The sequence below is a fragment of the Neolamprologus multifasciatus genome, chromosome 19 (genome assembly GCF_963576455.1).
Source record: "Neolamprologus multifasciatus chromosome 19, fNeoMul1.2, whole genome shotgun sequence".
In the NCBI taxonomy this organism is placed as follows: Eukaryota; Metazoa; Chordata; class Actinopteri; order Cichliformes; family Cichlidae; genus Neolamprologus; species Neolamprologus multifasciatus.
Window position 1 is genome coordinate 10,090,061 of NC_140457.1, and position 27,884 is coordinate 10,117,944.

The 27,884-nt window shown below is 40.7% G+C and overlaps 1 protein-coding gene across 1 annotated transcript; it reads left to right on the forward strand.

Annotated features, from left to right (window-relative positions):
- Positions 1-27,594, forward strand: frmd6 (FERM domain containing 6). The gene is made up of 14 exons (XM_085143535.1): positions 1-289; positions 11,370-11,645; positions 13,059-13,149; positions 14,897-14,976; positions 16,175-16,251; positions 16,395-16,581; positions 17,809-17,964; positions 18,134-18,199; positions 19,315-19,383; positions 23,181-23,355; positions 23,557-23,865; positions 24,185-24,316; positions 24,440-24,531; positions 24,744-27,594. The coding sequence occupies exons 2-14, from the start codon at positions 11,547-11,549 to the stop codon at positions 25,041-25,043; spliced, it is 1,833 nt and encodes a 610-aa protein (XP_084999661.1). The 5' UTR covers positions 1-289; positions 11,370-11,546; the 3' UTR covers positions 25,044-27,594.
- The last annotated feature ends 290 nt before the right edge of the window (positions 27,595-27,884 follow it).

The window sequence follows — 27,884 nt, forward strand, 5'->3', positions numbered from 1 at the left end:
TGTTGCCAATAGTCGTTTGGCTTTATTTTGTTGGGTCATGTAAACAGAAAATCCACATCTGCATCCCGGTTCCCTCCTCTCACTCGTCCCTTCACCGCACATGTATTCCTATGTGGAGCTCCAGCGCGGACAGTGTGGCTCCAGCCGAAGGCGGCCGAACGACTACTCTTCCCAAAAACTTACTGAAGTCTTTCTAAACTGTGGATTTCTTTTTCTTTTTTTCTTTTCGGAAAAAAAATCCTTTTGGATTAACCACTTCAAAGGGGAATAACTTGTTTTGTCATTAAAGGTGAGTTTTACATCGCCGGCCAAATGCTTTGAATACCTTTAGCCGTTTTTATGACTTAACGCGGGGGGATTACTAACGGTTAGGACTTTAGCTAGCAGGGCTGTGGCGTCTTTTCTCCGGGTCAAGATGTTCATATTCGTTGCCGCAAAGTCTGGGCAGATTAGTTGCGTTGCTTCATCAACTGGGATGCTGCCAGGATATTTGACTGGGAATGTTGCCCTGAAATATGAGTATCGTGGACTTAGTCGCTGCTATTTACCTTTACTTACACGACGTGAAGACAGCTTGTTCAGGGTACATGACGAGTTATTTTATTTGCACGTCTTCACCCATCTTCTGTCATCATTACCAGAAACCTGGTCCCATCATTAAGAAGCGGATATCTCGTTTTGGGGGTTCGGTTTTTATCCAGTCCAGTTTAACAGTGAAATGACTAACATTCAGGATTTATTATTGTTGTGTAAATACCGCACACGTGTGGCTGTGGGGACGTAAATGGCAAAAAGTATGCGTGTCCCATTGCAGTCCTATCCCGGTTGTTTGTTGCTTCAAATCCCCCTTTTGTTTTCTTTTAAGCAAATTGCAAAGTTGTTGTCTTAGCGCACAGGAATGCCAGCAATTTCCCCCCTCTGTTTAATATTAGACCAAAGGGCAATCAAGACACAAAGGAGAATGGGAATCTATGGATTCTGTTTATGGAAAGGTGTTGCTTATTTAAAGCTAAAAATGTTGCATAGGTCCTTGGTTTATTCTCCATTTTCTGATTTAAATGACCTCATTTCAGAAGAAGCCAAAGCAGAAATGAAGCTTTCTCAGCTGGACTGATGTTAACTAATTTTTCATTCGTGTTCTTTGCCAAGCTCTAATAGGGACATTAATGCAATGTAATAAACATTCTTGCACAATGCATAAACATTGCACAGTGATGATTACTGCACTTGTCACGTTGGCTGCCTCTGAAGACACCAGCATAGTTAGGCAAGGGGAATCCCCCTGATAACGTTAGGAAATCTCTCCACTACATATGGCAGTTTATTCAGATACTTTGCTTTGACCATTCCCCAAATACAACCTGCTATCCAGGTCTCTGGTCCAACTGTAAGAGAGAACGGAAGAAAAACAAGCCATGTTTTTGATATGGTGACACTATCTTGGCTCAGTAGTGAATGGGAGAGGGGGAATAGTGCAGGTGCTGTCTGCACGGGAAGAGCAGTGCTGGTGTTAGAAACAAAAAGGAAATGACTGAACAAAGGTGGTTGGTGTGTGTGCGTGTGTGGGTGACTCATTCATGCAAGTCTGTAGGAATGTGTGACGGGATGGTCCATAATTTCACAAGGCAATGCCCCCTCTCTAACTGCACTAAAACTTTGTGAGTGTAATGTTTTCTGTTATGTTTTTGGAGCTCCTAAAACTTTTACCCTTAGCTTTACCTTTCTGTTAAAAAACCATAAACAGCACTTGACATTATTTCACTGAATGTTTTATTGATTGTTTTTCTGAAGCTTTCAATGATCTCTGCAGTTTTACACTAAGCATCAGAAGCTCAACTGAATCCTTAGCCTTGGGGCTGGCTTTCTCTGATACTAAATCTCTGCAGTGAGTACAAAACGCCTACCTATAGTAACAAAGCTGAAGAGGAAAACTCCTGTGGTGTTCTTTGTAGGTAACTGAAGATAACCCGTTACCTGTATTTTACATAACTCTCAACTTGCAATGCAAATTCTCCTAAAGAAGCATGACATAATGCAATGTGGGGATTATCATACCATTTAGGAAGCTTGTTTTAAAAAGGCTCTTCTCTTTATCTGCCCTTGGTTTTGTTGCTAGAAGATAAGATGAAACTGTGTTTGAGTTTCAGAACCATGTGATACACATACACAAGAAAGGTGAAATTACTGTTATTGCCATGAAGTATGAGAAACTTTATCTCTTGCCATCTTGCATGTATTATCTGCACAGTGTCTACAGTGTGAGGGTGTATACACCCTCAAATCTATTTTTCTGTTAGTTATACAGGTGCCCTCGGCTCTCTGCTGCTATCACTTTCTACTATCTAGCCCAGATAGCTGCTCCAGGTAGCTTGTATCTCAGGAAAGGCCAGTTTTAAACTAACCTAATTACCAGAGAAGCTGTTTATGTATCTTTGTAATTCTCACAATTGACTGGTTTTATTGCCTCAAGAGTCATGAGCACACTTTGGCTCTGACAGGACAAAAACAGCAAAAATATTAAGCAAAAACATCAGGGTGATATGCTTTTACCTCAGCTGAAAGGCTTAAGTGTGCTAAGGAGATAGAAGGGGAAAAAATGGGTCAGCTCTTCCTGCATTTGTCTTCCCATGTCCTTCTTCCTTGGATTGTGTTTTTCCTCTGCTAGCTGGGCTCTTTAGTGAAGCTCATGTCTTTTTGAGGATGTGGACCCGAGAGATTTAACCTGCCGGCATCCCCTGAGGATATTATCGGCTTATTTCTCAATGCAGCTCTTGGTGTTTCCTGAAGGCTGGTTTGTTGGTTTTTGGTAGGACTGATTGTGAGATGAGTTACAGAGACATGGGACCACTGGTGGGTCAGTAACACCGGATAGTGAGAAACTAAAGAATACCGTTAGTAAAAAGTGTATTTATTTCTCAGCATGCTATGATGTAATTCCAGCTGTAAGTGTTGTATGGGTTTGATGATGGCTGAACACACTGGCCCAATTATCTCTACTTTGTCTTTCCGTTGAGGTCATTTTCATGCTCCAGATCCCTTCGTAGCTGGCATGCAACCAGGTGATCAGGTTGGAGCTCTTGTTTTCCTTTCTTTAATTAAAAAAAATGGTGCCCAGGAGGTCCGCACAGTTCAAGCATTTTTCCAGAGAAAAAAACAAAACAAAACAAAACAAAAAAAGACTTGAGTGTTGTGGTTCTCCCCTAGTGTGACAGTGTAAGGAACTGGTTGACAATCCTTGTAGTTGCACACAGGAAACAGATTAGATCACCTGTGCAAACATTTTCATGCAGTTATAATGGAGCACTTTGCTTGAAACAAAACAACCGGTTTTGGTTGGGGTTTTGTTATAATTGCAGCTCATTTTTTAACCCTCTCCTTTAAGGCTATTTGTGCTATTTCAAGCATATGTAATGGTCGGGTTGACGTCTCTGTGGTGAATTGCACTGCGATTGCTAGGTTTGTGAGGTTACTCATGCAGAGTCCAAGATTAAATGCTGGGTGGGGAGGGAAGGGAGCGACTGCTGACTCTGTCCTAACATGTCTGGCAATGCCGGCAGTGTAAGATATGTGTGCGAGCTCTCAGTCCTTCATCAGAGCCACATGGATGCCAGATGCTATGACTGTTAAAGCAGTTTTTCCATAAAAGTAGCCGAGCTTAAGGTGTTCACTGAGAACTCCCTGAATCTTTTCTCTTGGAGCTTTCTGTTACTAATTTTTGTTGTAGAGAAAGAAAGAAAAGTGGCATATTCAAACGGTGAAGGATGTGATCATTCTGAATCAATTCACAGATTACAAAAATATATTTAGTTTAAGCTAGGGGGAAAAGGCAAACACAAGGAAACCTGGACATTCTTGTAACTTTAAGCATATTAATTTCCTTTGTATGATGAAAGAGAAGGTTTTATATTGTGTGCTTCACATGTTGCCACTTTGCAAATCTATCCAACTCTAATCCAGTGTATTTAAATTCAAAGGACCTGAAAATATATTGCATACTGGTATTAATGCAGAATGATTTAACCTTGGCAACAACAGTAGAATGATGACACAGGACTTATGAATTATAAATCCAGAGTCAGCAACGAGAGGTGACAGGTATCTTTTTGATTATTAAATTTTCTAAGCTAAAAATAGTTAATGTTATTAAATATTAACTGTTAACAGTTTTATTATATGAAATCTGTTGTTTTTACTGCTGGTTTGTAGGATGCAATGTGCTACAACTTCCAAAGGTGGCAGTAATGCAACTTTTAACAGAGCTGAAGTAAAAGAAGATACTACATACCAGGTGTTGGACCAGTAAAGTGTGTGTGCGTGTGACACTTTGAAATGAGATGCCATTGGATAAACAGGAGAAACACGCAGAGCCAAAGGCAACAAACAGCCTTCTGTGGAACTGCTTGGAAAAAATAAAACAGAAATGTGCCAACCCATCGCAGGTTAAGCAATTACATCCTACGTCTGACATAAATATGCACAGGTGTTTGAGAGCAGTTTGAGAAGGTGTGCGTACTCCAGCCTAAATTTTAGATGCAAAATGATTTTAAAATTAAAATCCTAAAAATATATGTATATATCACCATTGAAAATTCACCACCCCAGTGAATTCAAGTAATGGCTGCTATATACTTAAACTGCATTTTACTGGTTGAGTGGTAGTTTACCCTGAGGGCACCTATTTCTTGACTTTTCTCTGTGAATTATGTAACAGCAATACAGTGCTGTCCTGTATTCAGGTCTGACATTCAGCAATTACTGAACATGAGAATAGTCAAAGAGGACACCTAAAAATTTAGAGGTTACGTGATCATATTTTTTTTTTATGATCATCTACTGGCATGGAGGGACAAAATATTTTCTAGAGCTGGGGCTGGATTTGTCTGCATTGTGAATACTTGCCTCGATTTTCATCAGACATTTCATCAACCTTTAATAAATCACCAAAATTAGGTTTTGGTTCTCAGAGCTAGTTTTGCTCAGAGCTAAAAGGTTGTTTATACTCTGCAAGCTGGGTGGTAGGAGACAAGGAATTCTGACAGTCTACACACAATATCTGCTAGATGTTTTTGTGGGCGAGGGCTCAAGAGAAAATAGTGCACTGCAGCATTTCAGCCAGTGTATTTTAGGTCTGACTGGCTCACTAGACCTAGCATCGGAAAACTGTCTGTGTGTGTCTCTCATAGACAGGTACGTGTAGCCACCGTGATGTTTCCCATTGGTTTGTTAAGTCCTGCTTAGAGCCTTGAGCTAAGGGGTGGATAACACGTCCATCCCTGAGGAACCACATATTCGTTGGCAAATGATTTGTGGTTGACGGGTCGGTTAGCCAATGAGCGTACACTGTATAGTTCTTCTTGCCAACTCTTGGAAGAACTAATGTTGTCAATATGAACTGAGCCCATAAACTCATCAGGAAAGTGTTTACTGAAGTCACAAAGACTTCTGTGCAACCTCAAGTGTTTTTGGAGCCATAGTAGTCACCCTCTCCTGGCTGTTTGAAAGAATGCAGGTTTACAACTTAAGTTTAGACCATAAAAGGAATGGTTTCACTAGTCAAATAGGTCGGCCATTAGCAGAATTTTTATGCCTTTCTATCCCTCAGCCTTAAAAGGCTGATGGGGTATTGTTGTTACCCTACCAGGTGGGCAGGCAAGATGGACAACCAAATTTGTGAATGCAAAAACTCGAGGATGAGCGACGTAGGAGTTTCAAAACGATACCATAGGTGTATCTACTAAAATTCAAATTCACATCTCAGGTCAAGCTTTCTGAAAATCTCGTGAATGCAATAACTCAAGAAGGAAGTCATCTCATCTGAAATTGATAGCATAGATTTATCTACAAAAATTCTCAGAAGAGTGTGAATCTCAGTGATGTTGACCTCAAGGTTAGAGGTCCAAGATAATTTTTTCTGAAAATTTTATGAATGCGATAACTTGAGAACAAGTTGACATAGGATTTTGAAATTCATACCATGGACAGTGAGTCGTACCACTGGCCACCACCAGCGTTTTTTTTTAATTTTTTTTATTCTGCTTCTCATTTAGTCCATCAGCAAGTTAAACAGAAGAGATGGGAAGTCTTAGTCTGCAGGTTAATGCCATCCTGTGACTAATATGATTTAGAGTTACTTGTCAGCTCAGCAACATTTCCTATTAGCTGCATAAACTGATCTTTTGGCAGGGAACTGTGAGGGGAAAAGGATCAGCTCCTACTCGAATTAAGTCATTGGAGCTATTTATAAAAGTTGTGCCCTTTAAATATTTCAGCCAGGGCACCATCTGAAGCCCATGAAACATGACTGTATAATATAAGGATTTGTCTTGTGTTTTAGTTTATATTTAGTTAATATTTGTGAAGTTCTTCTGAGTTATTGCAGTTTAAACGTTTGTGGTGCTTTTATATGGTTCTTTTACAAATAAATAAGTTACCTGTCAAAGGTGTCATTCGTAGATGTTTTGTTTCACAACAGTCTGAAACCCAGGGATGCTTAGTTCACTGTCATATTGGACAAAAGAATAGCACCTCATTTGCATTTGTTATATTTTCTGGGAATCTCTCTTAAAAGTAGCACCAAAAAGTTTTCACAGTAACTAGAAAGTATGAAAATCTTAGTTCACTTGGCTTGACAGTTTTTTTTTCTGGTTAGCTCCACATGAGGGATTACAGTGCACGTGTGCCACTCCAGGTTTTCGGATGCTGTCAGAGGATTGTGGCGGTGCTGCTCGTTGTGTGCATCGGGAATCAAAGGCCACCATTGTTGGAATGAGAAGCAGATGTTCATGAGGAATTCTCCTGACTACAGCAGTTTTTTTCTTTTTTTCATGCCAAAGCTCTGAGCGCTGCCTTGTTCCAGCTCCCTCCCGCCTGCTCTCTTGTTCTTTGTTGTGTATATATATATATCCACTCTTCTTCTCTCCGTTTTCTTTAACTTTGACATATGCTGTACCTGAAGCTACACTTAAATCAGCACAGTACAGCCGCCTTCAGTGAGTGTGTTCTTCCTTTTCCAAGTAGAGGAAGTTTTTCTTCTTCTTGTGTTCCTGGAGCTTTGTAAGACTTGGAAGTGTCCACTCCTCTAATGTCAATGGAGGGAAAGAATGAGAAAGTAAGTCTTGACAGAAGGCCTTGCTCTGTATCTCAGTGTGGGATTCGGTGTCATGCCTGGTCCTGCCACGTTGACAGGATCCCTGTTTTAGACTTAAAGGCAGGAGGAAGCGCAGTTGGCCGCTTTGTGTGCGGGTGTTGGCTTAGTTGGACTTGAGCATTGCATCACATTTTGCAATCCAGTAGAAGGGGATTGAAAGCAGCATCCGATTCATTATCCAGCACTCTCTTTCCCGTAGGCCCCTTCTCACACACACACACACACACACACACACACACACACACACTCTTATCCATTAATGTGACGCCATCTGAATGGTTTATGTCTAATGCAGCACCCTGATCACATTTCCATAAAACTTAGCATGGCGCTCTTACAAGACGCGATGTATCCCCTTGAACACACCACAGGGCTTAATCTACCTCAGCTTAGATTCAGTAAGTACTGTGCATGTATGGAGAATAAATAGCTGTCTCCATGACTGTTGTGTGGTTATATATGATTAAAGCCTTGAGGAACAATTTAGCAAATTGATAAATCCAGTAAATTTATGTATTGCATATATGAAAAGGACCAGTGCGTTGTCATGGTGGACAAGTCTGCAGTTATGTGTCACATGTACACCAGACATGACACAATAGCCCCGAACCCATCAGTAATGGCAAAATGCAGTCATGTCTGCATTACCGCTGTCTTTGATATTAGAGGCATTTGCTTTCACCATTCAAAAATGTAAAAGTGTAATGAATGGGTAGTATGAAAGATGTGACATTTGTTTCTTTTCCTCCCCCTGCTTTCCATCATCACTCACTGCACAACATGTCATATGGAGCCACCCTGAGGAGCTGCTTGATTTTTGCACCTTAACCAAAACATTTAAATACAAGACAGAGCTATGCTGAGTGCAGCTGCCATGTGGATACTGCAAGACCTGTGGTTGGTCCACCAGTGAAGTTTGTTCTGTTACTAACTTTTCAATATCACTGATAATTAATATGTAATTCCAATTAGACCGTTTTTAACTCTCAGTGTTCGTTTGACTTTGGGACCTGAAGAGACGGAGTTTTGGACCCAGATTACTCCGCGAAGCTCCTCATTACGGCAGCTGTAATGCTCTGACAATCCATCAAGCAGTGCGGCTTACCAAAGTTGTACTAAAACATTTTTTAACAGATTTCTGCACGCCAAAATCGATTCGAGGTCAGTAAGCACAACCGGAATTCATACATAAGGCACACTCTCAATTTTTGAGAAAATTAATGGATTTTAAGTGTGCCTTACAGTGTTGGTCAAGTTACTTGAAAAAAGTAATTGGTAACTAATTACTGATTACTTCCTCAAAAAAGTAATCCCGTTACTTTACTGATTACTTATTTTCAAAAGTAATTAATTACTTAGTTACTTTTTAAAAACACAATTTACAACCTGAATAGGTGACAAAGCGATAGATCTTTCAGCCCAATTCTACTTTTTCTGCATAATCCATCATACAAAATGTAATCAAATGGAAAAGTCTCTTTTTTTAAACTTGTTTTATCAATTTTAATCTTTTAACTTTATCAAGCAAAAATTAAATTATATGCACCATTCTCTGATTTTGACGTTAATGTTTTTGTCACTTTTTATGGAATCAAACTCAAAATAAGTACTTCCACGCTTTAAACGCTGGATGCTCATACTCTCTCCCGCACTCGATATATTATCCATTGTTGATCTGCACACAGCTGTTGTCACGAACGTCGCACTCGCTTACGTCATTGTCATGAGACATTCTTGCAACAAAAATAAATAAATAAATAAATAAATAAATAAAAATCACAGTTTTAGTAACGCAGCGTTCCTACGGGAAAGTAACGGTAATCTAATTACCGTTTTTGCAATAGTAATCCCTTACTTTACTCGTTACTAAAACTGTGATTTTTATTTATTTATTTATTTATTTATTTATTTATTACAGATTACAGTAACGCGTTACTGCCCATCTCTGGTGCCTTATAGTGTGGAAAATACGTTATACACAAGAAAAGAATATATCGCGATATATATCGTTACCGCACATGCTTAAATTATACCGCGATATGGATTTTAGGCCATATCGCCCAGCCCTACTTCCCACATAACTTTGTTAAATATTTGCTGCTTACTGTATAAAGCCTTTGATAACCTGTAATGTAAATTAAAACCTCCTGTATTTTTTATGTATGTACAGATGCCTTGGCTTTATTTTCCATGCACTGCCATTCTGGCTAAGCATGGTATTTTCTGTAAACATTGTGTCTGTCCTGGGTCACTTGCATCACTCGTGCTCCAACGAGGAAACAATGATAGAGAGTAGTAATCCAGTTAGATTGGTCTCATGTCTAATTAACCCAGCTGCCTTCCCACTGCTCAGCTGTCCTGTAGTAACACCTGACATATGGTCATTGCAAGAGTCCAGGAACATACCCAGTGTAAGTGTGTGTCCTTATGAATGCTCTTACTGTAAATTTTGTCTCTAATTTTGTCTGCCCGTACACACGCGTGTTTGTGTGTGTGCAGTGCAGTTGGAGGTTTAGTCAAGGTCAGCAGCAATGCAGGGAGATGCCCCAGTCATGGCTCATCAGCTGACTTTGCTGAGTGGCTGGTTGCCTGCTACACTGCACACCCAATGACCGGCTTTAATGAGAACTGATGCTATATGTCAACAGTATGTGTATTTATGGGCGCGTTACCCACAATGCCCCTTGTCTATGCAGAAACAAAGCAGTGTTATATGTCGACAGCAGGCGTACGAATGGTCGGTGACTTTGCTGCAGAAGTGCAGTCCTACAGTTAAGGATGTTGTTTATTGGTATCAGTTCAGTAATTTCAGGGTTGTTTTCAGTAGTGCTTGCTTTGTTAAAGCTGGAATTTACAGATTTAAGACTGATTTTTTTTCCACTTAGTCTTAGTTTTTTAAGTGGTACTAAAATGCTGTATGGGGAGCTTATACTGCAGTGTTTATGGCATGCAGGTACTGCTTACTGAATCTTTAAGCTGAACCCCCTGTCAGTGAATCTTGTATTATTTAACTGCATCCTTTTAAATGCTAATAGTTTCTCACATGGTAATGTGATCCTCTCTGTTACCCATCCTGCCTGTTTTTAATGACAACATACCTTCAAGGTGAGTGACTTTAAACAGGAAGAAGTGATAATCTTTACTAATTGTTCTTAAACTTTCTTTGGTCTGGTCTGAGACTTTTCATACCCTCTGAAGGTCTCACACATCCTTAGGTGTAATTCAAGCTGTGAGCTACTAGCTGCTCACAGGACAGCTGTTAAAGCTGTTATGCTGTGCCTATTGTGTGAGAGACTGCTATTTATAGTACTTAGTAAGAAACTAGGGAACACACTGCTGTTCAAAAAGAGTATCGGAACTGTTTTCATATGACCTGACTTCAGGTTCATACACAGAATAAAGTTACAGTTGGCCTTTTATATGAAAATACTGCTGAAAATTAAAATGAGAGAGTTCAGGAATATTTTTAGTGTTTTTATTTCCTGTTCAGCATCTTCAGACTTTAATTCTAGGAAACTGAGTAAGGAGGCATGGAGCAGACATTGCCACAGTCTGACTCTTGCACTTGGATTCCAGCAGACGGTGAAAAATTCAAGAAAGTCAGACAGCCAAAAGCTTTTAACAGAACTGAATGAGTTGACAAAAGTAATGCCAGGAGGGAAATGTGGAGCTGGTTGGCTCACAGTCAGACACCCAGTCAGCATCCAGTGCCCTGTGTAGGTTTTTATAGACAGCTGTTCAAGCTGCAGTTTGTTACATTTGTCAAAGATGAGAATAGCAGCTAGATTGAGTTGGGTTGTTTTTTTTAAAAGAAAGGTGGTGACATAAACTGAAATTGGATAAGAGTGCGAGTGGCTTAGTCAGTATCTCCTTAACCCAGCATTACATGTCATCAGTTCCTCTCCAGACCCACCTCCACAGCTTCCTCCGGAGTCATTTATAGTCTTCTGAAATGGTGTCACATATACATGGAAATGAACAGGAGTGCTTCCCCTCCTTATTTGTCTTATATTTCTCATTCCTGTCAGACTTCATTAGTACAGTTTTGCTCTTTTTAAATAATAATTTAGATCTTCAGACAAATTCAGATTCATTAATTTTTTTTAAATGTCAGCCATGCCTCCTCCGCACATTGCAGAGCACATCTTTATAGTTCATACATTTGCATAAATCAGACTGTACTAACATCAAGTGCTTTGTTCTCTATCATGTGTCTTCACAGTGGCTGACTGCAGCTCGGGTCCCCATGCCCTGTCTTGTGAGCACTGCTTGGCCCGCTGAGCCCATAGGTGCGTCTATACCGGGCTATAGCTGAAGCAGGTCTGGTCGGTGGTGGAGGTGGGTCCTCGGAGGGCCCGATAGCAGGCGAAGAGGCCTGTCCCATTTCAGCCACACGAAGATGAACAAACTGAACTTCCACAACAACAAAACCATGCAGGACCGCCGCTGTGTCTGTGTTTTTTTGCCCAATGATGACACACTGAATGTCATAGTTAATGTGAGTAGATGCATAAAAACTTTTTAAGGTAAAGAAATACTTATGAGTGAAATAACGTAGTGCACTTCAAATGCTTTAATTGACAAACAGGCAGCTTTCTTTTCTAGATTAGATTTAGAAACATAAACTAAGATGATGCACATCTTTTATATACAGTCTGTGGGCAAGACTGTAGAAAGAAAGTCAATGACCAAGCGCTCAGCTTTGTCTTTGTACTCTCAGAGTACTATAGGTCATTGATTGTGCCAGGTGTTTTTTAGGTGAGCTACCTTTTGTTTTCTTATATCGGAAAACAGGTGTCTGTTTTGTAGGTTCCTGATTGAAAGCTGCCTGGTTCGTTTTTCAGAGGTAGACATAACAGCATCTAAATGTAAAGCTTTTAAGCCCTTCAGGAGCAGGCATGAAGTCAAAATCATCTCTACTGTTACACATCATGTTGAGTTTACAATAAGTTTTAAAGAGCTGTTTGCTGATTGAGTTATACATTTACACTTAATGAGGAGCTGTCAGCCAAGCAGTTGATTGATCTCAGTGCTTTCCATGCTATCTAAGCAAGGAAAAACAAGGTAGTTCTCTTCAAAAACAATAACTGTTACAGGAGCTTTTTTTTTTTTCTCCAAAGAAATGTCTCTGGCCTGGTCAGTAGGTCTTTCTGCGATCCAATGTGTTCTTTTGCAGACTGGATAATAATAAATAATAATGGATTGCATTTATATAGCGCTTTTCTAGAGCATTTTACAATTCCACTATTCATTCACTCTCACATTCACACACTGGTGGAGGCAAACCACAGTTGTAGCCACAGCTGCCGTGGGGCAGACTGACAGAAGCGAGGCTGCCATATCGCGCCATCGGCCCCTCTGGCCAACACCAGATAGCTAGATAGATAGCTGTTTACGTTCTTATTTCACCACTGGTGAAACTGCCTTATGAAAATGACAATAAATCAAGTTATACAAGCTTGGAGAGCATGTTAAGTCTGCTTGGTACAGGCTTAGTAAAAACCAGTTGGTGCTACTGGCCACTGGCTTAAGGTTGGGATTAGGTTTAACTGTAAGTGTCAAAGTAAATAAGGTTTTTGAACTCTACCTAAAAGCACACAGGCTGAGAAGTTTTGATTTCATTGCAAATTCTAGTCAATATTTCAGAAAGTTCACACATCTCTTCAAGTTAAAAGATCCAGAATTTAATTTCAATCTACAATCACCCATCTGCTTATAGTTTCCTGTGTTTGGTGGCTAACACCATGGTACCACAACATGTTTAAGCTTGCACAAGATGTCATAGGATGATAAACATGCAGGCAGAGTGCTGCTCATGCATGCCCCAGGTCTTTGTAGTGGTTCATAACAGTGCAGAATAAATACAACACATTGCCGATCACTAATAATTGTCCTGACATCTCCTCCCCAGGTGAAGAGTTTGTGCCAGGAACTGTTGGTCCAGGTGTGTGACCTCCTCAGGCTGAAGGACTGTCATCTGTTTGGGCTCAGTGTTATTCAGAGTAAGACTACTTTTCATTTAGGGGTATATATATATATATATATATATATATATATGTATATTCTGTTTTGTTGTGTGCAGCTCAAAGTTGATCTCATCAGTCAGAATGACTATTCTTAGGGTCTTTATACAAATAGTACTTTTGATGATGAAGTATTCTTGTCACCAGGAGCCACATAAAACCAGTGTAACCAGACAGATACTTTCCTTAGTACTAAAAGTAGCATCTCTCACATATCTGTCATGGCAGTTGCCCAGGAACCAGGGCCTCCTCATCCTGACTGCCTCCCATTGTGTGGCAAAGTTAAAGTTGTTTTTATAGTGATGGGGCTCAGCGAGGGTCGTCCTATTGGAATGAGTCACTGTGTCTGTTTTATGGTGTGGCAGACAGCAGATGACAGTTGTAGGCAGCTGCATAGGGAAAGTAAATTGCAAAAGGCGGTGTTTTCAGACAGCTGCCCGCCAGATGAGCCAATGGCAGCACAGCAGGTCAGTTGAGCTGGAGCCAAAGGGTCTGATTGTAGGACATTCCTGAAGTGCTTGTCTGAACAGCGTGAAATGCCCAAGGCAAACAGAGGCCACCCACTCCCTGTGTGTCACCCACTGTCCCCCTGACAAGACGATCTTCACCAGACTCAGTTTTAGATAATATCTGTGGTTTAAAATAATAAAATTTGTGAATGTTTTCAGCAATAGGGAAAAGATTTCTGTGGTTCTAGCGTCTGAAATGTTAGGAGTTGCTAATTTTGAGTTTTCAGAAAATATTTAGGCCATCCAGATATTTTTACTGTATGTTTGTAATTGTGCCAAACTGTAATTTAAGTATTCATACGGTGTGCCAGAAATGGCATCCTTCTCTATTTATATTGCTGTTATAGGCCACAAAATTACGTTTTACAGGTCAGTTCACACAAATAATATATATATATATATATATATATATATATATATAAAAACAGTTTCCCACTAACCCCTGGTTCATTTCCACTTCCACTAATGTGCAACCACAAAAATACATCTGCAGATTATCCTTGGTAATAGGAATATTGTTTCTGGAAACAGATATTGCCTTTGGGTATTTCAGATATATTTTTTGGATTCTTCAAGTGCCACAAACCAAATATAAATTGGCTCAATAGCAATAGAATGGCGGCAGAAGTCTTAGCTGTGGAGATCTCAAATTGTCACCAAGTAAAACCAGCATTTTCTTGGAAAATGTTTGAAATCTAACAGTGTGGAAACAAAGAATTTTAATGGATCTTTGTATTCTGGTGATTATAATAATGTGTTGTTGCTTAATGTGCTGACTTTATAAGTGCAAGTCATGTAAACGAACACTCAAGTTCCAGGTATATTTATAATGTTGATAAAAATAGGTGCTGGCATTCTGTCATAGAGGCTCTGCTCCTGCTCTTTATGTGGCTTTTAGCTTTTCAGCTGGTTTTAATTGTATAGAAGCCCAGAGTTGTCAGATCAGCAGGCTGCAGCTTATGAAGGGTGTCACTTTAGGAAAAGATTAAGACATGACAGCGTGATTTAAAGAGAATGAGAGGGAGGCTCAGAGTACAAAGGGAAGCTCAGAAGCTGTCTAATGTGACTGCGCTGAGGCAGTCTTTGAACTGGGCTCATTCAGTGGTGATTTTTCTGAGCAACACACACAAAGGCATATATGTATGTATCCAGGTGTGCACACACCGATGACACAGACAGTGAGTTCCTGGGCTAAAGCTGTTTCTCTCCCATTGCAGATAATGAGCACATCTATATGGAGCTGGATCAGAAATTGTCCAAGTACTGTCCCAAAGAATGGAAGAGAGAAGCAAGCAAGGTAAGAAAAGTTTTGCTGGGCTCCCAAATTTCAGTAGAAATTGGAATAAGACAGTAAGATGTAAATCAAAACCAAGGATTTACCAAGAGTCTTCTACCTGGACTTACATGATTTATACAATTAAAATTCCTTGTCAGATGGGTATAATTTACCATCTACTTGCTTACCTTCTAAAAACCGCTAAAAACCGTGTTTGCATAAAGTTCTGCTCAAAGCCCTGACCTTTTTTGGATCGAGAGGAGCTATATGCCTAGCATACAAGTTCAAATCTGTAGGTATGGACATTAGAATGACTTTATCTTGTAATTGTCTGACCAAGCCTGTGAATAGAGAGGTTAACAGGGTAGATGCCTGGAAAATTCACAGGTGGGGAAATCCTTAACCAAAATCAAATGGATTATTTTCAGTAGATACAAAGCATCTGATGCAAAGAGTTTCCTTTTATCACCTCCATATGTGAAAGAGCAACTCTGCACGGTATCAGGATTATATCCCAATTCCCCATACATTGTCTAGAGCTCATGTGTAAAATTGGCTCACCAAAGTCCTTCTCTGGATTTAGACAGTATTAATGCCTTTGCCCTGTTCATTGCAGAGTAACTGTGATGTTAAGTTCAGGGCTCTGTTGGGATCAGTCTGCTGTAAGGCTCCTTGTTCGAGGCTGAAGATAGAAGAGTTTTTTATCAGTCTACTGTCTTTTTTTTGACAGTTGTCATATTGCAGAATGAATTTGGATCACATGCCAGTCGGTGGTATTGCTCTAAACATATAAAGTGCTTAAAACATTTGCACAGTACTACATGCACCTGGAGATTTGTGCAGAATCTCTGGCTGTAACACCAGATGCAGCTGTGTGCACAGGCAATAGTGTCTGTACATCCAAGATGGTACCACACCTGGGAACCCCAGTCTAACAATTAGACTTCAGGGAGTTGCTGTGTTAGGTTGTCAAACTAGCCAGGCTAGCTGTTTAATGCCAGTGTTAATGCCAAGTTGGTCAACATCTGGGTATGAGTCGTGGTAATCAGCTTCCCTTCTCACTCCCAAGTATTACAAAAACTTAAGTAATTACTTAAGTAATTACCTGTTGCTCCTTTTCTATAGAGTTGATCCAGTTCATTTTTGTAGATTGATTGTAATCGTTCAGTGATGCTGGTTGTAGTATATAAACACATTTTTCCACATGTGGCTTTTGCAGGGCATTGATCAGTTTGGGCCTCCAATGATCATTCACTTCAGAGCTCAGTATTATGTTGAGAATGGACGATTGATCAGGTCAGTAAAGCCTCTTGCTTGTTTATTTGCATGCTGAGTCAAGTAATATGTGTGAATAATGAGGATATTAGACTCACAAAGATCATTCCGTTTAGCCCCAGTTATCCTTAAAGCTGGCTGAATCTGCTCTTTCTGCCCTGCAGCGATCGGGTGGCCAGGTACTACTACTACTGGCACCTTAGGAAACAGGTGCTTCTCTCTCAGTGTATCCAAAGGGAGGAGGCCTACTTCCTCTTGGCAGCCTTTGCCCTGCAGGCTGACCTCGGCAATTTCAAACGAAACAAGCACTTTGGGAAATACTTTGAACCTGAAGCGTACTTCCCCCCATGGGTGAGTCTGTCTAACATGTACTGCATTTGGAACGTACTGTATGTCAAACCTAAGTTATGATTTAAGATAAATCACTATTATCCTGCACACTCACAGGCTGTTCTGAATTTATCACTGATAGTTAGTTGCCTTAGTATCACATACAGAAGTTGAAGTATAGTCTCTCTTACTTAAATGGCTATCATTTGATTATTTTAAAATATTACTTTCATTACATATGAATGTTTTAGCTTTTGTTTGACTTCTGTGGTTCTAAGACTATATTTCTTATGCATTAGGTGATGCTATGTTATGTGAGGAGTTATGTGTTTTGACTGGCAACACGTGCACAACTCAGAGTACAAAAGTATTAATAGATGCATAAAATGTAAAGTTGAGTGCTGTGACAAGAGAATCGTTTTATAGTTGTATCCTAATTTAATTGCCATCTGGTGGAAAGCTTTGGCATATGCACAAAAATCTTAGAAGTGATGTTAGAAGTTGGAAACACAAGCTGTCAGATGTGGATAGCCTGCCGGAAAGAAGAACACAAACTGCCGTATCACTAGCTGAGAAGCTACAGGTATAGTGGGCATTATGTTAAAATGAGATTTTAGGCTGTCAAGCAGTGTCCCTGGCCTGCAGGGTGTAGAATATGTTTTAGCACCTTCCATTAGTCATGCTGACCAAACACTTAGCAACAGCTCCATAGCCTAGCATGAAAAATAATGAGAACTGGAACACTTCAGTTTATTTTTGTCCCAGAAAGTAGCACACGCACTTTTTAAAAAAACAAAATCTTTCAAAGCACGTAAGACGTGTCTATTCTGGCATCACTGCCTCCCCAACCACTACTACCATCCCTCTGAATATGGCAGCCACACCCATCTGATTGCCCCCACTTCCCGTCATTAGCCTCCTGCCTCCTTATCACTACTCGGAGCCAGCAGTGACAGGAAATTGTTGGAAATGAACAGCGTACGCTCCCCTCTGTAAATCTTGCCCAGATTTAGGTGCTTAGAAAGCTTACTAAATCTTCAAAAAGGGGCTCACAAAGCTTAGCGCGTGTGTTTCCGGTTGCTGCCTCTGGCTCTCGCTCAGTCTCTTTAGGTTGACATCTGTTTGCCCTGCAGCAGGCAGCTTCATCACCCTCATCAACCTAAGCCGCCAGTCGGTTGTAATAACTCAGCACAACTTCAGGGCAGCCAAGCCTGACGACTATCCCCCTCTCTCCCTCTCCTTACTCAGGTGATAGCCAAGCGTGGCCGTGAGTACATTCTGAGGCATATCCCAAACATGCACAAAGACCAGTTCGCTCTCACGGCTTCAGAGGCACACCTCAAGTATATCAAGGAGTGCGCCCAGCTTGATGACGTCACAGTCCACTACTACAGACTCTATAAGGTGAAAAATGCCTCTAATCAATCTAGTTTCTGACCAAGATAGTGATATGTTGTATGTTATATTGTTATGTTATGGCTAGGCAAAGATTATATGCATGGACAGCTGGTTTGATTTCAGCCTTTTCTTCTTAATTTCCCCCTCTTATCGTGTAACTTAATATTTTCAACAGGACAAGAAAGAAGTCGAAGCATCTCTTACATTGGGCCTGACTTTACGTGGTATTCAAATATTCCAGGTACTGTTCCTTAATTAGAAATCAACATAGCTACTTTTTTTGTATTAACTTGTATACATACAGTTAGGCTTTAACACAAAATAACATAACCAGACAAAATCATATCCAGAAATAATAAATCATACCTAAATGTAGCAATCCTTAATTGCTAATAGAGGCAAGTCCCAAATTTTATTTTATTATTATTATTTTTTTAATTTTGTTTAATTTATGAAACCAAGTAATCCAAAAATATTGAACTTTATTAGTGTAATTTCTTTTCAGATTTCAGGTGGTTTTGCCTTCAGTGCCTTTCACAGGGTTCCATGCTTATACTTAATATGACTCATGTATGCTATCATCATGAATCGCACCTGGAAACCACTTGGTGACCATCTGGCAACCAGAGGCAGCAAGGGAAAAAGGTTTATTCCTTGACTGGTTGACAAGTGGTTGCTGGAAGTTGCTTGCCAATCAGTATACGGCTCTGCACCAATCACCTTTGTGTGATTGCTTTGGTTGCAAACAGATTGCTGTGGTTGCCAGAATCTTGCATTGAAGATGCAAACTTTGCTTTGAAGACTCTTATACCAGTTAAAGTGGCAGTGAAATTATGCAATTGTTAGTGACCAAAGCAAACATTTTTTTGGTGCAGCACTAGGGCTGCACGATTTTGCATAAAATGAGAATCACGATTTTTTTGCTTAGAATTGAGATCACGAGTCTCTCACGATTTTCTTTTCCAGTATAAATATTTATAGTGCTTATTAACTGCACATCAACTTCGTAACAGTTGAGACTGAACATAAAAACAATAAATAAACATAAAAACAATAAATGTCTCACATTTTGTCGTTGCTGCAAAATGTCGTACTGCTTGAAATTCCGTCTCCACCGTTGCTCGACACTGGGTGTATAGAGCAGGTAGTGCAGTATGTATGAATAAGTATGAATTTAGATCGCGATTTTCTAACGATTAATCGTGCAGCCCTATGCAGCACCCTGTTTACAACCAGTTTTACCTGGCAATAGCCAGCAGCCACTCACCAAATGGTCAGTGAATATACATATATATTCTTTGTTTACTTTGATTTGTAATAAGTCGACATCCATGCATTTGTGTTTCTGTGTTGCAGAATGTCGGGTCTGTGAGGCAGCTGTTGTACGACTTCCCTTGGACCAATGTGGGAAAACTGGTATTTGTGGTGAGTCAGATGTCTCATCAAAACACGTAGCCCAGAGAAATGTTCTTCACAGGTCCTGCAATTTACCTTTTTGGATTTAAAAAGAAAAATCATTTCAGTGATGATGAAACACAAACATTCCCTTGCTTATGGCGATGTATGTGAAAGCCCAGCTCCTGCTTAGGGTCACAGAAATCTTTACGTGAGGATTTTTTCCTCCTTGTGGCTGTTTTATCTTAGTCCTCTGGAACTAATCGGGGATTTAAAGAGACTTTCCTTGCACACGTACACATGCAGAGCCACATACTGTAAACTACAGGCCTTTTTTCATCTAATGAGCAGCAGGATTTTCTGTTTCATGATATACATGCCCCTCGATTCATCCATTTTGATCAGTTATCACTGTGGTCCCTGTGCTCTGTAAAGGAAATCCTGTTAAATCTCCTCATCTCTGCTCTGACTCAGCTTGCTGTTAAGCTGAGCGCTGCAGCAATTTACTTCCATAGGGTTTCTGTTATCACAGGAGAGCAGAGAAGCTTACTGTTTATCTGTTTCACTCTTGACAGCTTCATGTTTTCTGCCAGTCTGTTATTAATCACAATCCCGAGAGGTCTTTATTGCTCATCACAGCTGTTACACAAAAATGGGCTCCTTGTGACTCCAAATTTGGCTGTTTTGTTGTGTTTATACAATGAGGCAGACTTTACAGGCTGTAAGGTCTCTGAGAAATGTGGTTTCTTTGTCCCAGGAAGTTGAAGGTCTTGGTCTCAGACTGGGTTTTAGTTTAGTCTAATTTCGGAGTAAGCAGCCGTCGTATCTGCTGCACAGTTCACGGTGGAGACTTCCTGTTTTCCACAGTCTTGTTTTTTTGGGTGGTTTTCTTACGTCTGCCATCTACACCGTCGTGACAGTGAACAAGCCGTGGCGTGGCTGTGGTTTGACTGAGACCCAAAAGGCCTCTGTAGGCCCTGTCCCACCCTTTTTCTGAATAACAGCCTTTCTCCTCCACCCCACCCGCAAGTCACGGCATCCTGCATTGCTGCCATCACCCGCTGCAGCTACAGGCAAGCCAGAGAAGGATGCAAGCAAAGGGGCGCATGGGTCAATAAGCACCAGATGTTGTGATGATTTTACGGGGATTTCCGATTCAGGATTTGGCTTTTGGAATGGCTAAAACTCCCCCTTTTTTGTATAAAAGTTTAAAGCAGGAAGGGTAGAGTATGCTCTTGGTTCACTAATGCAACAGCGTGGAATTCTGGGTTTTTCTGAGGGAATAAGTTGCATTTAGATTTTTCTTGAGCCAGTGAGCATTTCATCTACTCCCCTTGAAAGCTGAAATTAAGTAATTGCCCTTATGTCCTGTGCTCTTGGATCTCAGGCCAGCTTTTGCTTCGCTACTACTCTGGTTGATGCTGGTCTGTATGAGGAGTTGTTGGTGTTGCTGGGAGATTTCGATGTGTGTGGCCTGCTCGGGAGGTCTTTTTTCATGTAACGATTCAGAAAGTTGTCCAGCAGCTTTAGATGACCCGATCATGTACAGTGCACAGATCAGGAAAAGCTGTGGCTTCTGAAAACCTCTTAACAACCTGCCACTCGACAGCAGTCTGCTCTTTGCTGTGTTTGTTTGTTCTTGAATAGAGTTACCATCACGCAAGCCGTTTATCCACTATATCCGCTCCTGGGTTTTGGAGTATTTTTGCCTACTTAAAACCTGACTGAGATATGATTCTACTAAAAAAAAAAAAAAAAAAAAAAAGAAGCACCCCTCACAGAGTCATAAATACTGATGCCATAATCAAAACCAAACATATCCCACACATCCCTCTTCATATTAATCATCCATAGACCTGCTGCAGAGAGTTCAACTTAAAGATAAATGCCTGTTGAACAAACGATGCAGCATCGACACTCAAAGCATGTTTGAAGAGCGTGTCTCCCATCTCCTCTTTTCTTTTTACTAATTATCATTTATCAGCTGTCAGTACTGATACTGGCTGACATATTGGCAGGGTGTTTGTATAGATGTCTGTGGGAATACAAACCTGCTCTTTTGCCGCAATAAACTCTTTCCTGATGAGCTAATGGTCTCAATCTCTAGTTTTAAGTCTTATTATAAAGGGTGATGTTACTTTTCTAAAATATGGCTCCATTAGAATGAAAAAGGAAGAACGAATTAGTGTGTGGTTTAGGGTGTGCCTACCGTGTGATAAATTACTTTCTTTAATAGCCATTTTCCATTAATACCTACTCGGGTTGGCTTGGAACAGCTCGAGATGATTTTTAGAGTTTTCCATTAGGCAATTGTACCTGGTACCATGTAAATTTTTAGTACCTACTCGACTGGGGTTCCAAGCAATCCAAGTAATGTCAACAGACTTCATGCCACCAAATGGCTAATCAGTGACGTTGTTCGATAAGTCACCTTCACAAAAATCAAAACAGCTGTTTTTGAAACCCAGCAACAAAGGAAATGGCTACACAGAAACAATGCCATAGTCCCGGAGTCTGACCAAAAGCCACAGACCGAGCAGCAGGTATACCATCGCCTCGACGTCCACCTTTGTTGTAGTGTTCGAAACGCTTGGCTGCATTGCTATAATGACCCTTCGCACATTTAGGTGGTACTCGATTGTAATGGAAAATGAGTCAAGCTGGAGTGGCATCAAGCTGATCTGGTTAGGTAGTAATGGAAAAATGACTCAAGAGCGTGTACTCTTCACTTGTCACATACGGACAGCTAAAATACTCCATTTCACACCTGAACCTCGCAAAACCAACAGCTGATGTGACAGCCACATAAAATCTTTTGTATGCAGTCTTCTGTTGTTATCCATTTTTTCCCCCTCTGCCTATAAATAAAAAGAGCTCGAACCAAACAAAACAGTGGATGGTTCAAAGGTTTAAGATAAAAGCATTGCCTGGGAAGAACAATTAGAGTTCACAGAGAAGAGATTTAATGCTCAGCATCAGCTGCCTCCTCCTTGGACTCACCGAGTTCGCCTCGTTCACACCTGGCTGCTGCCCAGTACGACTTCACTGTTTTAGTGGTGGTTTCTTGGATCTGCAGAGTAGCATTTTGAGGTTAAAGATAAATACTCAGTTTGAAGGATGGCAGCAAATTTCTCTCGCACTTTCCCACCCAGACTTTCTCTCCTCTCCCACAGATTTAAAGAGGAAATCTTATTCACAGAAAAGTCTTTTGTAGGAAAGCCACCGGTAAAGAACTCAGTTCATTTTTTATGAGCTTATTTCTCGAAAGCTGAATAACCAACAATAACCACTAAACATACTTCAGTTCAGCAGCGTTGTCTAAATAAAGTAATGCTCTGTCCCGTAGTCCGAAAGCATAGCTATTTGCATTTTCTCGAGGTCAGAGGCTAAACACTTGCAGAAATGTTTATAGGTCTGTGTTGAAAACAACCCTGCTGACACTAAAGACAGCTGTTATTGTGTCGAGCCTCTGCCAAAAGGCGCAGGAGAAAGCACAAACCCACCATTTTAGTTTTTCCGAGCATCCAGCTAATATGTCCTCTGACTGGAAAAACAACCAAACTGCTGAGAAATGCACAGTTTCAGTTTCTGGTTTGGGAAATGAAGAACAGATTCATGAAGTGATTGTAGCTTTGTGTTCAGCAACAAAATAGTTTTCAAGAACAGACTTTGTTCTTTGGCTAATGCTCGCCTTCAGGCCTCCCTGGCACTTAATCACAATTTCACATTCCAATTTCATAATCGTGTTTTGTTAACTGCTGTAAATCACAGAGTCCTGTAATCAACATTCGTGTGTTTTCTTTTCCCCCCTCCCTCCACACTCTCAGGGGAAGAAGTTTGAAATCCTTCCTGACGGTCTACCCTCGGCTCGTAAACTCATCTACTACACAGGATGTCCTATGCGGTCTCGCCACCTCCTGCAGCTGCTTAGCAACAGCCACCGGCTCTACATGAACCTGCAGCCGGTTCTCAAACAAGTCCGTCGACTGGAGGAGAACGAAGGTATTTGGCGCCAATTATTCTGTCAACAGTAAATCAGGTACTTCTTCAGAAATATAAACAAAAGAGAGCTGATGCTTCCTGTTTTTTGGTTGCCTGGAGTATCTAAATTTGTGTTTTGAGATGGATACAGCATTTTGAACAGAAGACTGTTTGGTTTAGATATTAAAAACTACCTGTTTTTTCTTTCTTTCCCCACTTCAGAGAAGAAGCAGTACCGGGAGTCATACATTAGCGATGCTCTTGAGCTAGACATGGATCATCTGGACAAGCGTTCCCGCGCTAGTGGCAGCAGCGCAGGCAGCACGTCTCATCATAAGCGTCTGTCTCGCCACTCCACTACCAGCCACGGCAGCTCGCACACCTCTGGCATTGAGGCGGACAGCTTCAGGGCCCCCGGCCAAGCCCCACACAGACCCCTGCGCACCTGCAGCTCGTCCACAACCAGTCACGGGAGCTCGCACACCTCTGGCATCGAGAGCAGCGGCAAGGAACGCAACCTAGATGATGAAGGTATGAGTATTTACATTTATTTTTTTGTGCGTTTAGAGTCCAGGTAAGATTTCCCTTCAACAATTTAGGGGTAGATTCATTTCATAAAGTTTTTGCTTTTTTATATAAGAATCCACAGGAAAAGATTTCTCTTCAGTTTTCAAAATAAAATGCTGTAAGACCTGCCTGATCAGAGTTAACATGTTGATGGCTTGCTAGATTTCTGGGACTTGATATTACCAAAAAAAAAGCAATGATCATACTCCAGCAGTGCTGCTCCAGAGAAAGTGAGAAGACTTGTTTATCTCAGATAATAATTCAGAAACATTTTACTCTGCAGAAATTGAGATGCTGGTGGATGACCCCAAAGACTATGAGGAGCTTCATGAAATGGCCCTGGATCAGGAGATGTGCATTCACATTACAGAGGACATGCTGACGATGTCACCTAATCAGACCAATGGATATTCAGGTACAGTTTCTCTGTAGTCAGGGGAATTAGCCCCAAAGTGGAATGAGTGTTTCAATTAATGCCACCTGTCTGTTTTTAAGGAGGCGGTAGCAAAATGCATCTCAAAAGTTTGTGTTTTTGCAGGATTGATTGTAAAAGATGTTAGCTCCTCCACATCCAGCTCCTCTGAGACTGTCGTCAAAATGAGAGGACAGAGCATCGAGTCTTTGCCACAGGTAGTTAAAGCCGTTTCTATCTGTGGATGTCCTGAGAGGCTGTTTTTTTGTTTTTATTTCTTATTTTTTCTAGAAAACCACTGCACATACAAGGAAGTAAAGCAGAGGGTTTAGAGTGACTATAAAGAAACACCTGGACAACCTTCATAACTTATCTGTGTTTGATTGTCTACGTTTTTATTCATAGATTTGACTTGTTGTTTTCCATGCAGACGTCTGCCTGCAGGAAGCCTCAGTCTTCGACCGACCGCCACAGCCAATCACTAGACGACATCCGCCTCTATCAGAAGGACTGCCTGCAGTGGGCGGAGCTCTGCCAGGACACCGCCCACAGCTACACATTCGGTTGCGCTCAAGAGCTGAGCGACAGCAGCGGCGGCGGCGGCTATCAAGGCCTTGCCGATCAGCGTGCCGGCATGCTTGGCGAGCAGCACCCGTTTCCCATCAAGAGAACCAACAAGTACTTCTCTCTGGACCTGACCAGCGATGAGGTTCCCGAGTTTGTCGTGTGACAGAAGCACAAAGTAGGCGACCTCAGGGTGCCCTTTTCGCTCCTCCACGTCAGACGTGGAGATGTTTCAGGCCTCAGGGAACGAGATGAGAGGAGCGCTGCAGAGCTGGTTTCTATTCTTGGCAGCAAATAGTAGTGATGAGTAAATTGGCAACAAGTAAGCTGCCCCTTTTAAGCACCACTCGAGACGTTTCACATAACACATAAATCAATAGACATTGAGGTTTCTGTCAGAAAAATCAGACTTTAAGAACAAACACTGGGCTCAAAAGAACTAAAAAAACTGCACCCCCAGGTCAAAAGAAATAAAAGGGATTGTGTCATCTTTAAAAAAAAAAGATTTTATTTAATTCAGTCTTCTCCAAACTGATCCGCTTCTTTACAAAGTCATCAAAAGACTTGTGCATGTAGGTCTACAGCAGACAGATTAATGCACCTGACAAGCTTTTCAAAGATCTTCTGTGGAGGACACAAAGGACAGAAATCACGCTGAGCTACAAACCAAAGACGAGATGGAAATAAACTGAAACCACATCTGTCTCTACATCCAGTGTGGTGGAACATTACATTTCAGTCATGCAGGGAGGGAACATGGACCTACGATCCTCTGTGTGAGAGCGGCCATGCCTCCTTCCTCCTCTCTTCTTCTTCTTCTCCACCACTTCATTTTACCTCAACTGGAAGTGGAGTGTGCCAACACCCCCCTCCCCCCCTCACAGACTGGACTTTTTAATCATTTGAACACAAACCCGACGTGCCTTTATCACACTATGCAGGTGTCAGTCTCGCGCCTTGACAATCACACACCTTCACCCTTAGATCCAAGCCATCAGAACTCGAGCTCTGCTTTATTTTTTAAACATTGCGCATGCACACACATAAACACAGAGCTAGTTTTTTGGCAATTAAATGTTAAAAATATCACGATTTCACAATGTTTTGTGTCCTGTCAAATTCAGCCGAGTTTCCCAGAAGGAATGAGGTCGAGCGAGTTTCTACGTGTTCTGACTTGCTCTGCGATTGCGGCCACAAAAGTTTCCCTGTAATCTAGCCTCAAAATGGAGCCGGGCTGGCTGTCAGCCAAAACAAACCACACTTTGACGCATACATATACATTCTCCTTTGACTCTTCTAATTCTTTTGTTTCAGCTATTGTTTTAAACTGGAATTTGTTACATTTTTCTCTTAAAAATCAATTTATATGTTGTATTTTTTATGAACTGTATATGTTACACACTTAATCTGTGTAAGGTTAAAGTCTCTCAGTATTACAAGCCAGTGTAGGTGACAGTATTAAGGACATGTGGCTCTGAACAAGAAAGACAGGTTTTATTGTCGGTTTGATTCAAGAGATGTGACCGTTACTCAAGATTTCAATACTCTAGAAGTGGCACCGTTTCCACTGCGGTTTGTAAGGCAGTTGGTTGTGGAGATGACATCTTTTCATCAGAAATGGAGACTCTTTCCCTGAACCGATGTTTCCAAACTATTTTATTGGGTTAATTTTTCCGTTTTTCTTTGCCCCACTGAGCAGCATGAATGAGAGCAGGAGGAGGTCAGTCAGTTATTGGTTTTGATCAACAGTTTTCTTTTTTTTTCTTTTTTTTTAAATCATGAGATTAGGAGAAATTGTGGAAATGTTCAGTTTTAGATATTGAGGATCATGAATTTTAAAAAACGCTGCTTTATAAGGGTGTAGGATCATTTTGCTATAAAGCTACAGCTTAGCTTAGCTAAAAGACACAAAGAACAAGTATCCTGGCAGTCCATCCACCTGCCAGCTCACATTCATTCAACATGAGGGTGTAGGAAGTGTTCATTACCATTTTAAAATTTAAAGTTATAGGGTTGGCTAAATCAAACCCCTCAGTTTAACCCCACCTGCCCTCTTTCTTCTTTTTGTTGTTGTTGCAGTCAGCAAACAAAAGCGAGGTGTTAATGTGGTGATACTCCAGCAACTTTTTGTGCCAACCTGTGACACGTGCAGTGTAAGAACCGTTAGCTGAGAGTTTAAAACTCATTTATCATGGTTTTAAGTGTTCTGCGCTTAAAAACGCTATTTTAACACAGCCTATCAGACAGCATCAATGAGAATTTTTATGCAATACATAACAAATACATGGATTTAATAAAGCTGTGTAATTAAATCAACTTCTATATTTCATACTGTTTGTTTTCTTTAACTGTTTATATAATTACTCATTAACTGAAAATGTCTATTTTGATGGACAACAATGTTTCTTATATTAAAACAGCATGTGTTAAGGTACATAGCCATACATTCATAACCCATGTCCTTAAAGTCTTCCTGATTTACATCTTTGGCTCTGCTATATGGTCATACTTACACTTTGTAAGAGTCTGTATGTCTGTGCCCATAATCCTTTCTGTGAAAGGATCGCCCTGCAGGTAAAAATGTTTTTTGTCACCTTGTTGTTCAAAAAAAAAAAAGAAAAAAAAAAAAAAGATTTGTTATAATGAAGTCTGGTCCGTGCCTTCTTGGTACTAATGCCCTCAATATCCAATAAATAGGTACATTTATCTACCAATTATATGTTGTCAAGTCATTTCATTTTTTGGAGTATTGCCAGCTGGAAGCTAAAATCTAACTCTTTAAGTATAAAACTTTACATTTGGAAGGTGGTGTACAAAATGTTCCCTTAGTTCATGCTGCCCTCTGGTGGTTTACACTCACTGGAATGCAAGTCTCACTTTGGCCTGAGGGTGGCAGTATTTCATGATAATTAAACAGCTCTGTTCCTTTTGTCCTCTGGCCTCAAATTTGGCTTCACGCCTACTTTTTTTTGTAAAACCATACATATAAGCGTTATTTTAAAGTGTG